The sequence below is a fragment of the Ambystoma mexicanum genome, chromosome 7p, assembly GCF_040938575.1.
Source record: "Ambystoma mexicanum isolate Mex_15411 chromosome 7p, UKY_AmexF1_1, whole genome shotgun sequence".
Classification (NCBI taxonomy): Eukaryota; Metazoa; Chordata; class Amphibia; order Caudata; family Ambystomatidae; genus Ambystoma; species Ambystoma mexicanum.
In genome coordinates, this window is record NC_090939.1 from 100562155 (window position 1) to 100575614 (window position 13460).

General features: G+C 46.0%; 1 protein-coding gene across 2 annotated transcripts in view; it reads right to left on the reverse strand.

The window, feature by feature from the left end:
- NAA50 (N-alpha-acetyltransferase 50, NatE catalytic subunit) overlaps positions 1–13460 on the reverse strand; it is a 199974-nt gene that overhangs the window by 73577 nt on the left and 112937 nt on the right. The window contains exons 2-3 of one of the 2 annotated variants that reach the window (XM_069635869.1): positions 3329–3465; positions 2827–2946 (exon numbers count right to left, since the gene is read on the reverse strand). In XM_069635869.1, coding sequence (XP_069491970.1) covers positions 2827–2946; positions 3329–3465 — 257 coding nt within the window. The remainder of the gene's footprint in view (positions 1–2826; positions 2947–3328; positions 3466–13460) is intronic. The other variant, XM_069635870.1, reaches the window with a different exon arrangement.

Genomic DNA, 13460 nt, shown 5'->3' on the forward strand with positions numbered 1-13460 from the left:
AGGTAGCCATGTTCGATAGCACAATGAAGTGGGAGAATCCCTAAGGCTTTGCAAGGAGAAGAGCAGGGCCAATAAGGCAATGAGGAGATGGGAGCAGCGATTTGGGTTTTTGGGTGGGGGAGGGGTTTGCATTTATATAGCGCTAAAAACGCTCAGGCATCCGAGTGTTGCTTACCCATGGTGTGGGATGCTCATTTATTGACCTCGGAAGGCTCTGCACGGTTGTCAAAGCGAGCGCTCTATTTGCTGTGCTATCTGACCGGCTAGGTACGTACATAGGACTTGCTTTAAAGGAGAAACTTTAATCTGACGACAAGCGGGTCATATGATTTTTTTGAGGCAGGTGACAGCACGGTTATCTGATGTTTTTCTACAAAATCACTGAGAGGACATTCTACTAGCCCCTGCCATGAAAGATGGTAGAAAGGAGGCAGGCTATGCTGATTAGGGGTGCACTGGCATACACTGTCGGTTTCAATGAAATAACAATGAAAATAAATGTATTAACCTGTTGAATATCAGAATCGCAGAGTGGAGGTTTTGCTTTGCAAGCGGTCACAGATTATCAGTTTGACAGCAAATGGTGGTATGATTCAGTGCATTCAATGGCTCGAGGATGGAGACAGTTAGCAAGGTTGTTGTGGTTCAGCAAAGGGTCAATCACTGGTAGCACTAAAACAGATTGAAAGCATGAGGAAAACGGGAGCTCCAACAGAAACGTGGTGAGATCAGGTCCCCATAAGGGGCACTGCAGGGGTTGGTATAGAGGAAATGTAGCTCTAGTTCAGGTGGTGGGCTGGCAGGTTGAGATATTTTGTATGCAAGGCAGGGAGGTGGGTCAGAAGAAAGGTTAAGGTGTCCTATATTCTACATCTGCTTGACAATGAGAGCAAGTTCATTGACAGATGCATGTAGCAAAGGTGTGGCTAGCATAACTTGGAGGGTAGTGGAGATTTCACAAGATGCGACTAGCCAATTCTGGTTCAGATTTCCCATATCCTTTGTGGACAGAATAGGAACATACAGCGCTTCTAGATTTCAAATAGAGGGCCATTTACATACATTTCAGGGCATGGCGCACTGATCTCAAAATAAGTTTGAAACTGGGCACGGCCATCCAGGGAAACATAGGGTCTGTGGGCCAACCCCAACTGAGAAGCTCAGGGTCACATTCTAGAACTGTGCCACTAGTGCAGTCTTCCATGAGGACTCACTAGACAAGTAGGTCTGAAACATTTACGCAAAGTGAAAGGCTCACAGAGTTCATTCCAGAGATGCATCGTAAGCATCTGTGCAGCAAATTTCACAAACGCTTGTCTTTTCATGAACTGGCTTGTCAATTTCCTCTGAAAGCTGAACATAGATTCCCATACGCATTTCTCCTACACTACCTCGATGTACTGCTAGGTAATCAAGCATCAAAGTCTTTTTTGGCAAAGTATTAATTTCAGAGCTCCATATGCCAAGATGTACTAGGGCATCACCCATGGAGCATACTACCAAGCATAATAAACGGTCACACAGTACTCAACCCATTTACTGCCGTGTGGTGAAAAGGTAGATGCAAGACATCTGCTGTACCGAAAGCAGTTTTGAAAAAGAAATATCGATGGTTCTTGACAATATATGGGGATCAGTGCAACCAGCAGATCAAGATTAAACAGATGTCTTGCATCTATTTTTTTAACACAGCAGTAAATGGTCTAATATTGAATTAAAATCGTATGACTTAGTGCCCCAAAAACCACTGTCAACGTGCACAAGTGGCCATCGTTATGATATGTCTCTGCTAGTGATGACTCGCCTCAGTCAAAGGTATGGGGATAGGAAAAATCGAAATAAAGACTCATTCCAAATAGATTAGATCAATCCAGCACTATACCTGGCTGTTCATGTGCATGTACACATCTCATTCTCACCAGACATCTGTCACTCTGCAAAGTATGAAAAATCCAATGGCAAAACAAAGTCAGAAATAACCAAGCTGAAAGGGGTCGTGGGGGAGGTGGGGGAATACAATAAGGTCAGAGCCTGGGAAAATAAGGTCAGAGCCTGGGAAAAAGTGAACGTTTGCCTACATTTCAGTAAACATGTAAGAAATTCCAACCAAGTGTACTCGAATATTCCCTCTGAAAAATTCTACTGCTTTCCTGATGCAGGGTATTTTTGGTGCGCAAAGAAACACTTGAGGAAAAAATGCCTAAATTCTGGCTAGGTGGTGAAAGTTATTTTGTGGGTTAATCTAGAAAGGGTCTCTTGCTAGACAAAGTACCCGACGGCATTTTTGGTTGTAGTCTCGTATAATGCCTGGACCTCAAGTCTCCTGCCACCAAATGCAAACTGCTTTAAAAGACAAACAGTGCAGCACCAAAGTGTACTCTCTTAAGAGCCCCTGCGGGGGTATATCAAGCACATTTCAAAAGGTTCAAACTAAAGTGGTAGAGTAATTGAATGAGGCTGGAGATGTTAGTCCATGCCGCAATGAATTTGAGAGGGGTCATTTAATAATCCAAATCCAGTCCTAGAAAATATGGGGAAATGAGTTTTATTTTGGCTAAACATGGGTGGAGCTACAGGTCATCTAGGGAGACATGGGAGAAGAATGATTGTAGGGGGAACCCTCCATTAGCATACCCTGCTTAAAGATTAGATCATCAATGTTGACACTGTCTTATGGAATTCTTTATGGGAAACCAGATCCTCCAGCTTGCTGCTATATTAGACTTCACAATTACTTTATACTTTTGAGAATTATCACCTTCTTGTACTTTGTTGAACCATAGAATAGCACATTTGTTTTTGAAACGGTTTGTTTGGATTGCTTACCTATGCCTAGCCTGCGGTATGGTGCAAGGCAACCAAGTGTCATAATGTAGAGCCTCTTCTGATTCTGGGAGTGATCCACCCGACAGCACACAGCGCCCACCGCAATGTCATTGAAATATGCTGAAGGAGAGGCATAAGAAAACAAAAACAGCCATGTAAATATATGTCACCAACTGACGAACAGGAGGTAAAATTGTCGCAAATCACTGAAAATCTGCCTTGGATCTATTGCAAATGCATGAAGGACCTATGCAGTAATTCAAACTTGATAAAAGGTCTGTAACCTTTTCTTATACGCCAATACCGAGACCAGTCTAAGCACGGGGCTGGGATTCTAGCTCTATGTTGTCTTGCTTCCAAGAAACGTGTGTTGCCGAGTTATCCTCCTGACCCTGGATAATTGCTTACTGATCAATTGTTCATGTGAAATAACATCCAATTTAAGACCTACATTTCAAATTAGGTTAAGCATGCCAATAAGGGTAAAATTGATGTGCCATACCAAGTTTTGCCAGCTCCCCAACCTCCAGAACATCCTTGTAGAATTTGTCGTTGTAACTGACTGGAAAAATGACCTGGTTTAGTCTCTTCAGTTGCTTGATGTTGTGTGGCGTGACATCCCCCAGCTCGATTCGGCTACTGGAACAAATAGAGATGCCTTAGAAAAAAGCTACATTCAATGAAAGCGTGTAGCTGCTGGATAACACCTGCTCACCATATATTCGTTAGCCTACTAAATTAATCACCCAGCACTACTGAACATTGCAACAGGTTTCCAAACTATATATAGATGGCCAACATATACTGTCGAACACCCTCTATTTGCATAGTCAAAAAAACAAAAAAAATGAGTCCTGCATATAGGTTACCAAGTTACTGATCGTTCCATCAAGCATCGCCAAGTAGGATTTGGTTTCATTCACTAAATATATGAGCGGAATGCCAACATTTTATTTAATGATCCAGGTACAGTCTTCAGAACTGTTAAGCTCCTTAGCATTACAGCAAGTGGATATTTTAAAACATGGAATGTTAGCCTCAGGAAACCAACTGTATTGGTAATTATTGCATATGCAGTCTAAAAATATGTAGCAATATAATGCAACTTCAATCTTCAAGAACAAATTACATACCTCTAATTTTCTTTCTGATGGATGTTCCTCCCATAGATTCCTCATCTAGTATATCTCTATCGCAGCGCAGCTGTACTCCAGAAACATTTCCGCCAGCTCTGCCCGCATAGGACATCAGGGCCAATATGGGATACATTACTCAGCGTAATCTTATTTCAGGAGCTTGCATTTGCTTCGATTCACATGTTCCACTAGTCCAAAATTTAGTGGGAGTCGCAGAGTATTCCAAGATTATTTTTTTGAAACTCGAAAACAGACGTTGAAATCGCGCATTATTAAAACTATCCCTAGTGTGATGTGTACTGTACACATGGCTCTTTATGCGTCAAGGGCTTCAGATTTGACATGAAGCTGCATGAAGTGTAGAGAAAGTGCAGATGTAATAAAGCAGAATAAAGCAGAAACAGCAATAGCACAGAAAACATCTACGCGCCTTCTACTCCAGAAGTGGCAGGAAGGGTGGGTGCATGTGAATATAAGCCGATCCAAGCACCAGAAACACGATTATGGTGAGCAATGCATCCCTTTTGTAGCTTGTGATCTGCTTAGATCACATGCTCTGCATAGATTAGCAAGCCGTATCTGGGAAGGTGGTGAGAAGTGAGAAGGTACAGCCGCAAAGATGTTTTAGGACCACTTGTCCCACTTTTAAATCACAACTTTGAGATCCCAACCCAGGGGGAGGGTGGTATAGCCTCTTTACTCCTTCCATGAATACCTTAATGACAGGAACTTTCAACCAGGACACCTTGTTCTGTGAAGTGGTGTAAGCTAACCGGGCCACCAGATGCACTTTGATGGAAATCAATACTAGGCCGGAGTCTAGTAAGTACAGCATGTAGTGTAGAATGTTACCTGGGGAACATTCTGTGGGGTTTAGTGTTTGTGACGTGCACCAATTCACAAATCTCTTCCACTTATTGAAATAACAGTGTCGTGTTGTGTTTTCATGCCTCTTTTAGGATAGCCATACATCTTTGTGGAAGATTCCAAATTCTGTAACTTCAGGAACCAAGCTGCCAAGTTCATAGATTGAGGGCGTGGGTGGAGGGATGCTCCCTTGTGATTTAGCATGTTGTATGGGCACAGGAGCTTCATTGGGTCGCACATCACCAGTTTGAGTAGATGTGGAAACCAAGATTGTCTCGCCCACATAGGAGAAACCAGGATTTAAGATTTATTCCTGGTGCATTTTGTGCACTATTTTGCTCAGGAGTGGTGGAGGGGGGGCAGCGTGAGCAAATTTCCCTGACCAGTTCATCCACAAGGTGTTCCTTTTGGACCCTGGTTGGAGAAACCTGAATGTCAAGTCTAGGCATTGTGCGTTTTAGCTTGTGGCGTACAAGTCTAATGGGGGAAGGGGGGGAGGGGGTGGACCGCATTGTGAGAATAGTCTGTCTAGGAAATCTGTTACCACTCGTGTTCTTCTGGTAGATGGTATGTGCTTAGAGTGTCCGCCAGAGAATGGAGTTCCCTAGAACATGTAGTGAAGTTAGGAACATTATCCGCTTGAGTGTCCGCTTCCATATTTTTTGGGATGGCTTGGACGACGGCGTGCCTCCTTGATTGTTTAATTATAGCATGGCAGTGGTGCCGTCTGAGGGGACCTGCACTGTTTGGCATACAAGATGTTGTTGAAAGGCTTGAAGAGCCTCGAGGACTGCCAATAGTTCCAGGAAGTTGATTTTGTTGAACAGTGGCGCATGACCACTGGCCGTGGGCTGTTGTGTGGTGGAGGAAGTGAGCACCCAATTCAGCGAGTGAGGCGTCTAGTCAGGATCGCTTGTGCTGGTGGAACGTGAAAAGTGTTTTCCTTTTAGTAGGTTGTCCCTGGACCACCAATGAAGAGCCTGTACCTAGGTTGCTGAAACAACCCCCAGATCGTCCCACTCACCTCTTGCCCGAGACTATTTTGCTAACCATGCCTACATTGGACACAGGTGCATGTGTGCAACCAAGTGAATGCGTGAGGCCATTATCCTGAGCAAACACATTGCTTTGTGTACAATTATCTAGCGACAGACTTTGTAGTGAGGTACTTGCAACAGCATGTTTTGTACTCTCTCGTTTGAGGGGAAAGCCAGCTTCTCCTTAGTCTTTAGAATAGCCCATAGAAATAGTTTTATTTGGCTGGGGTCTAGACTGAATTTCTTCGCTGCTGCGGATGCCCAGAGAAGGTCTATTGCATTTATAAATAAAATTATTGGCCAGTCCAGATAAGGGTATACTGGGATGGACATTATGCGCTGGTGTGCCTTTGTGAGTACTCTTGCCGCTGAGGTGATGCCGAAGGCGAGTACTTTGAACCGGTAGTTAACTGCCATCTTTAAGCACAGATATAGTCTGCGCAAGGAGCATTGAAATATGAAAGTATGCATCTTTCATACCCAAAATTGCCATTAAGTTCTCCCTCCCAATCCCGTTTTAAGAGTGGGTTTACCTCTCGGAGCGTGGTAATGCAAAACATTTGGGGTTTGACATTTGTTTGCAGGCGGCTCATCTACTACTGGGCGCATGGAAAGGTCTTTCTTTGGCACAAGATAGTATATAGAATAAATACCCTTGTTTACCTGGTTTGCTGGGATGATCTCCATGGCATGTTTTTCCAGCAGTGCCTTTACTTCTTCCAGCAGCATGCGTTTTTCTTCCGTTTACTTTTTCCTGTTCCTTGGCTGGCAGTAGGGTAGTCTTTGTAACAACTCTATACAATACCCGCCTGCCACGGTGGACACAACACACTTGTCTGTTATCCCCTCCCATGGGTGGGTGAACTGTGAAATTCTGCCTCCTACTTGCGTGGCATGGGAGGGGCCCTGAAGCGGTGCGTCATTGTTTGGAGCCTCTCCCAGGTGAGGTTCTGCCCCTTTTGTTTCCTCTTTGAAAACTGGCAGAGGAACCTTGACCTTGCGATTGTCCCAAGACAAGGACTGTCCGCCCTTAGAGTAGCCTGAGGAACGTGGAGCACCCCGACCACGGCAGCTTCTACGGTTTGAGAAGCCCTGTTGAACATGGGTCATGTCAACTGGCCAAGTAATTTGAGGACATCGTATTCCTCCATAGCACCCTGAAGAGAGTCTTCAACAGCCATCTCAAATAACACATTAAGCTCCACCAGCATGTTTAAGAGGGTTGCCCGAGTTTTTAACTTAGACCCAAATTCTCTGAGCCAGGTGTGGCACTTTGTGAGCATACCCTTTGCTATGATGCGCCCTGTATTATCTGCTGCATCAAGGTTAATTTTCAGGATACAATTTGAAATCTGCTTGCCTTCTGAAATAGTGTTTAACAATTGAGCCTTTAGGGGTTGCAGCACGGCTTAAATTTGGCATTCTGGGTCATCCCATTTGTGGCAACCCTAACTAGCTAAAAGCGTAGTGTTGTCATCGATTTGGATCTGGTATGCCGCAGAGGTGACCTTTCTCCTGAAAGTATATATTTTTTTTGCTTTCCTTGTCTGGCGGACCCTCTGCTGACCCCCTCCTACTGGTGGTGGTAACCACAAATGAATCTGATTTAGCCGACTCCTAATATACAGGGGTTCAGTGGGCGCTAGTCTGAATTGTTTTTCTATTCTGGGGTTGGCCGCCTTTGTGAGACTAGGCGCCAGTTGGGATGGTTGGATGAGTGTGTACAGACTGCAGGAGCGAAATTAACTATGTGGCAGACCTTTTGACCCCTAGAATGTCTTCCACAAAGTCTTTGTCGACCTGTGCTTCCAGAGTGTAGACATGTAAGTGTTGTACAGCCTTTAGTAGCATTGTATTGTAGTTGGTTATTAACAGGCGAATCTGCTATGGGCTGGTCTTGGTGACTGGATTATGTAAATGCAGTCATACAATTGGTATTCGTCTTGACTGTAAAGGTCGTCTTGTGACCCTGAGGGGTCGCCATAGGACACGTCCCGAGGGGGTTTTGGTAGGTCAGGAGGCCTAGAGCAGAGTGCTAGGCTGTGGCTCAAGACGAAACCTTTTGGCAGGGGGCTGCTGTGCCGAGGCCCCTGGCTGTGAGGCATCTTTAAGGGATGACAGTTGGTCTGGGTGTCTGTCCATGAAGTCCACAAAACTTGACATCAAGATTTTATTGCACTGTCCCGGTTTATAGTCTCATGAAGGTGGGAAGTCCGACATGATAGGGGTGCTCTGGGAGAGTGTTTGAGTGGTGCATAGCCCCTGAGGGAGAGTCAACATTGGGGGAAAATGCAGCCTGTGCGCTTTTCAAGGGCAAGGGCCCAGAGGACAGTGACGAACCAGAGGCTTTCTCCGTGGACACCACGTGGGCTTTGCCGCTCGACGGTACTGTCAAAAGTCAGCTGTGGGTTATGTTTTTAGTGGCTTTGTGCTTGTGTGGTCTGGTTGGCGGGTTTCTCCATCACAGAGGGGCCAGCCTGCTTCTTGGGGTCGAGGGGCCTGCCTGCACGACAAACCCTGCTCGCCTTAAGCGCCACTCATGACTCCGATTACTGCCCTTGCTGGAGTCTTCAGTCACGTAGATGTAGGCCTCGGCCTGCATGGTGTGAGCGGCCCAGCGTTGGGTGCACTGATCCTTTTCGGTCGACAAAATTTACAGGATTTGCAATCTTTCTCAGGGTGATCGCAGAGTAATTAAAAACTTGGTACATGTCCTTCCACAGGAGTTTTCAGTGGCAGCTAGGGCAAAAGTTAAAGGGAGTTTTAGGCATTACTTTTTACAATGGCAGATTGGTTAGAAAAAGGGAAAGGCGAGGACAGAATAAGCATTCTCTGAACCACCCCCCTTCCTACTGTAATGGGCCAAAGCCTGAAGAGGCCTGTGTAGGCCCGTCTGGCCGTCGATAAGTCAGTCCTCGGTCGATGAGGTTGTTCGTCAAAAGCCAAGCAGTCTGTTGGCCGTGCGGCAAAACGAAAAAGTGTAAAAGTAAACTTTAAACCAATTAAAAAGGCAGCAGCCTGGAATAGAACTCTGCATTTGCAACAGACTTCGATGGCGGAAAAAAACAATCTGAGGGACCGACACGTGAAGGACCATGGGTACAGTACACGTCACACTAAGGACAGTAATAACACGCCCTGTCCATGTCCATTTGAGTTTCGAAAACAAATCTTGTAATACTCTGCGACTTCCATTAGATGTTGGACTATGCAGAGCATGTGATCCAAATACACACACACACACACACACACACATCACCCCATAACCTCGGTTCCACCCTTTTTCCCTAGCACTCTGAAACCGAGGGACTGTAGAACCAATTCTGTACTAGCTTCCCGCAAGAGGGGCAGGTAGGGCAGGCAATGCGGAAAACATGGGAGAAACATCCATCAGAAACAACATAACAGTGAGGCAAGTATTTTGTTCTCCGAACAGATTGCTTCCTCCCACAAATTCCTCATCTCTGATTAAAGCACCATGTAAACCTGAATGTGGGAGGAAGCAAGACCACCTATAGCAAACTCTGGACCACCGCTACCAAACCGGGCCCCCTGGTCGGCAAAGGAATATAAGCAGTAATGTTTAGGCATCAAGTGCAAAGCCACCCACATTGCAGGCTTGCAAATATCCAGGACAGGGGCTCCCCTCTGCAGAGCCAAGGTGGCCGCCACTCATCTGGTATAGTGAGATTCGAGATCCTCAGGCACATCCTTCCCAGCCAGATTTTAGCATTCCGAAATGCAGAGCATGATACATCTGGACATGGCATTGTCGTTCACTGCCTTGCCAGCACAAGTACAAGCATAACCAAAGAAAAGCTGGTCATCTTCATAGCCTCTCTAGTACGAGGCACGTAGAACTTGTAATGGGGCAAGTTGATGTAATGAAGATTACCAAGGCGGCTAGCGCAGGTAGTCTTTTAGTGACACTTCCTACAGCAGCTTAACTTTCAAAAACTCTGAACTTCACAACTTTTTTTTTTTTTTAAACAGAACAAAATAGAAAATAGAAAGAAAACAGTCCACCACAAGACTACTGCAACTTGGGACTACAAATCCCCATAAGTCCTGAAGATCCCTGTAGTCTTGACCTTTCCTTTGCACCAATCCATGACCAGAACAGTCCATGCCTCATATCCTGCCTATACTGCTTCCTCTTTCTATGATGATCTGAGAACCATAACGTGCGAACTCCTTAAACATAACTGGAACGGTGAACAAAGCTCTCCAACCCGTTTTCAACCACGAAATCTCCTTTTCTCCAAAACCACTTCAACTGTTCTTGACGTCCTCACCTAAACCAACACAAACAAATTAATTAGGGTGGGAGTAGGCGGCCTACAGTTACTAGACATCACACAAAATAGACAGATAACCGATTCAAGACCTTCTTTCAAAGAAATTCCTGCGTCAACAAATACTCAAACTCTCATTAGTTTCCTTCTCGCGTACAAGGGCGGGAATAATGCTCACCTCCGTGTCTTTAATAGAATCAAGACTACATGCGCTAGCCGCCTTGGTAATCTTCATTCTATGACAAGACCGGAGGCGATCATTAAGCTGTCTTGGCTAAAGAATCTACTGGTTTGAAATAAAAAGTTCTAACCGTAGATTCTGAAGACCAGTCTGCTGCTTTAAAAATATCATGCTAAGAAACTCCTGCCGCAAATGCTCTTGAAGCCATAGCTCCTCGCTGAATGCGCACCAAACATATCCAAGTCAATGTCCGCCCAGCACATGACCTCTCGCACCCAGCTAGATATGGTGGCCGTAGCTACTGCCTGGAAAGGCTTCCTGCGCGAAATCAGCAACTGTCGCACACCTGCTCGTCTCACACTCTGTCACTCTCATACTCCTTAATACACCGCGCTACACACAGCTACGGTTCCTCTGGAAAATATGGATACGAAATAACCGAAGAAGCGTTCTTTGTTCTCTGCGCAATCTGAAAAGCTACCCCTTCCGGATAGAAGATCTTCCTGTCAACTTCCAATGCTTTCACATCCGAAACTCGTCTACAAGACACTAAACACAACATGGCCAACTTGCCTGACAAATGTCTGTCTGACAAACTCCTATTATCTGGCCACTGTTTAAAGAGTCTGAAAACCTTCTCTACGTCCCACATCACAGAATATTTGGGAACTGGCGGCTTTCGCATCTGCACACCTTTTAAAAGTATAATCACCGCCGGATGTTACCCGATAGGCTTCCCTTCACACTTCTCATGACCCGCAGATATAGCCGACCTATACACTCCAAGCGTGCAAAAAGCTTTCCCCACTCGCTGCCATTTCTGCTAGAAAATTCAGCACATGAACTACAGACGCTGAAACAGGATGAACACATTGCTGTCCACACCATCCTGCCCATTTATCACAAGCAGCGTCATAGCTCCTAAGATTAGAGGGGGCGCAGGAATCTGATACAATCCACAGCCTCCCTCGAAAGGCCCGGCAAATCCCATAGTCTCCTGAAATCCTGCAGGCTAACAGATGCAGAGTCCCTGCTTGACTCAAGGGATGCCTCTGACCTAACGGGTCGCAGAGTAGGTCCGCTTCCCAGGGAACCAACCTCGGAAAAGCCAAAGAAAGTTCCATCAGAATCAGAAACCACGATTGAGACCTCCAGAACGGCATCAACATTACCAACTCCACCTGCTCGACGTACCTTCGGCAGGGTCCTCATCATTATGAAAGGAGGAAAAGCATAATGCAGGGCTCCTCTCCAGTTGTGTAGGAACGCATCCGTCCCTAATGCCTCTGGGTCCAGAGTCCAGCTGTAAAACTTCGCTACCTGAGCATTCAGTCTGGAGGCAAAGAGTTCCATCTCCATCGGACCCCACAATCTCTGTAACTGCTCGAACACTCTTCTGTGCAACTTCCAGTCACTGGAATCCCAGTCCGCTATAGAGTTCTGAACTCCTGGAAGATATTCTGCCACTATCACTATTCTCTTCTGAAGACAGTAATGCCATAAGTACTTCGCTATCTCCGCTAACATCTTGGACTTCGTACCTCCTAGCTTGTTTATATAGCGCACAGCGGATATATTGTCCATTCTCAGAAGAATGCAACAATTCACCTTGTCTTTCACAAATGCTTGCACAGCGAACAAACCAGCCAGTAACTCCAGATCATTTATATGCAACCTTAACTCTTCTGACCAGCAACCTCCTGTTTGCAATTGGCTGCACCTGGCGCCCCAACCTGCTCAGCTTGGATTTGACTCTCTGGCACATCTCCGAATATGGCTCTGCCGTTCCAAGCCTCCATATTCTGAAGCCACCACTGCAATTCTACTCTTCCTTCTTCGTCTAGGAGGTATCAGCTGGTGATATCTCACCCCTTCGCCCAGATGCTCGATTTTCAACCTCTGGAGCGCTCTGTAATGCAGAGGCCCGGGGAAAAAAAAAGAATTACAAAAATAATGTTTAAAAAAAAAAAAAAAAACAATCGCCTGAATAGACGATGCTAGCAGCCCCACTATACACGCTAAACTCCATAAAGAAATTACAGACTTTTCCAAAACTACCCTCAGTTCTTTCTTTATACTCCTTCTGCTGAGGCAACTCTAACGTGGCCCTTCTGGTATCTTGGCCCTTCTGGTATCCATCACAAACCCCAGGAACTCCATCCTCCGTCTCGGATCGAGCTCCGATTTCTCCTGATTGATCAGAAATCCCAGAGAAGACAGAAGACTGCTGGCCCAACTCACTTGCTCTTTCAAAACCGCCTTGCTCCGAGCTAGCACCAAGATATCGTCCAAGTAAATGATATTCCTGATACCTCTGCTTCTGATGGCTTCCGCTACCGGTCTCATCACTTTTGTGAACGCGAGGGTGCCGAAGCAAGCCCGAAAGGCAGACACGCGAAACACCAACTTTGCTCCTTCCAAAAGAACCTGAGAATCCCCGAATTCCCGCTCTATCGGGATGGTAAGGTAGGCGTCCTTCAAATCTAGCCTCACCAACCAGTCTCCCTTGCGGAGCAAATCTCTCAACAGATGGATACCTTCCATCTTGAAATGCCTGTACACAAGCCACCTGTTCAACTCTTAAATTGATCACCGGCCTTGACTTTCCTTTCCTGTGCACAAGGAACATATTGCTGTAAAACCCGACTTTCTTTTATCTCTCCATCGCCCCTTTCTCTACTAGCACGCAAAGCTCCTTCTGCGGAAGACTTTCCTCCTCTTTTGACATTCTTATGCAATTTGGAACCCGGGCCGGATGAGGAATACGGAGAAATTCTAATCTCAGCCCCACTACTGCTTGTAACACCCAAGCGTCGCTTGATAACATACGCCACCCATCTATACACTGCTGTACGCCCCCCCTACTTTGGGGTATGCTCTTACCTCCAGCGGCACTTTGTTGACGGAAGTTCCCTCTGCCTCTTCATCGAAAACCTCTCCCCCCGACGGGGAAGAAGGCATCCTGCTGCCTATGTTCCCAGTACTGCGTTCTGGGTCCTTGAGGCCGTCTTGCAAAGGAACGACCGGCCGCGCGACCTCTGTCGACCGGTCCCAGCGAAAACTCGGCCTGGAAATATTTTGCGAATGGAGGACTGCGCTCTCTAGCACCGTATAGGTC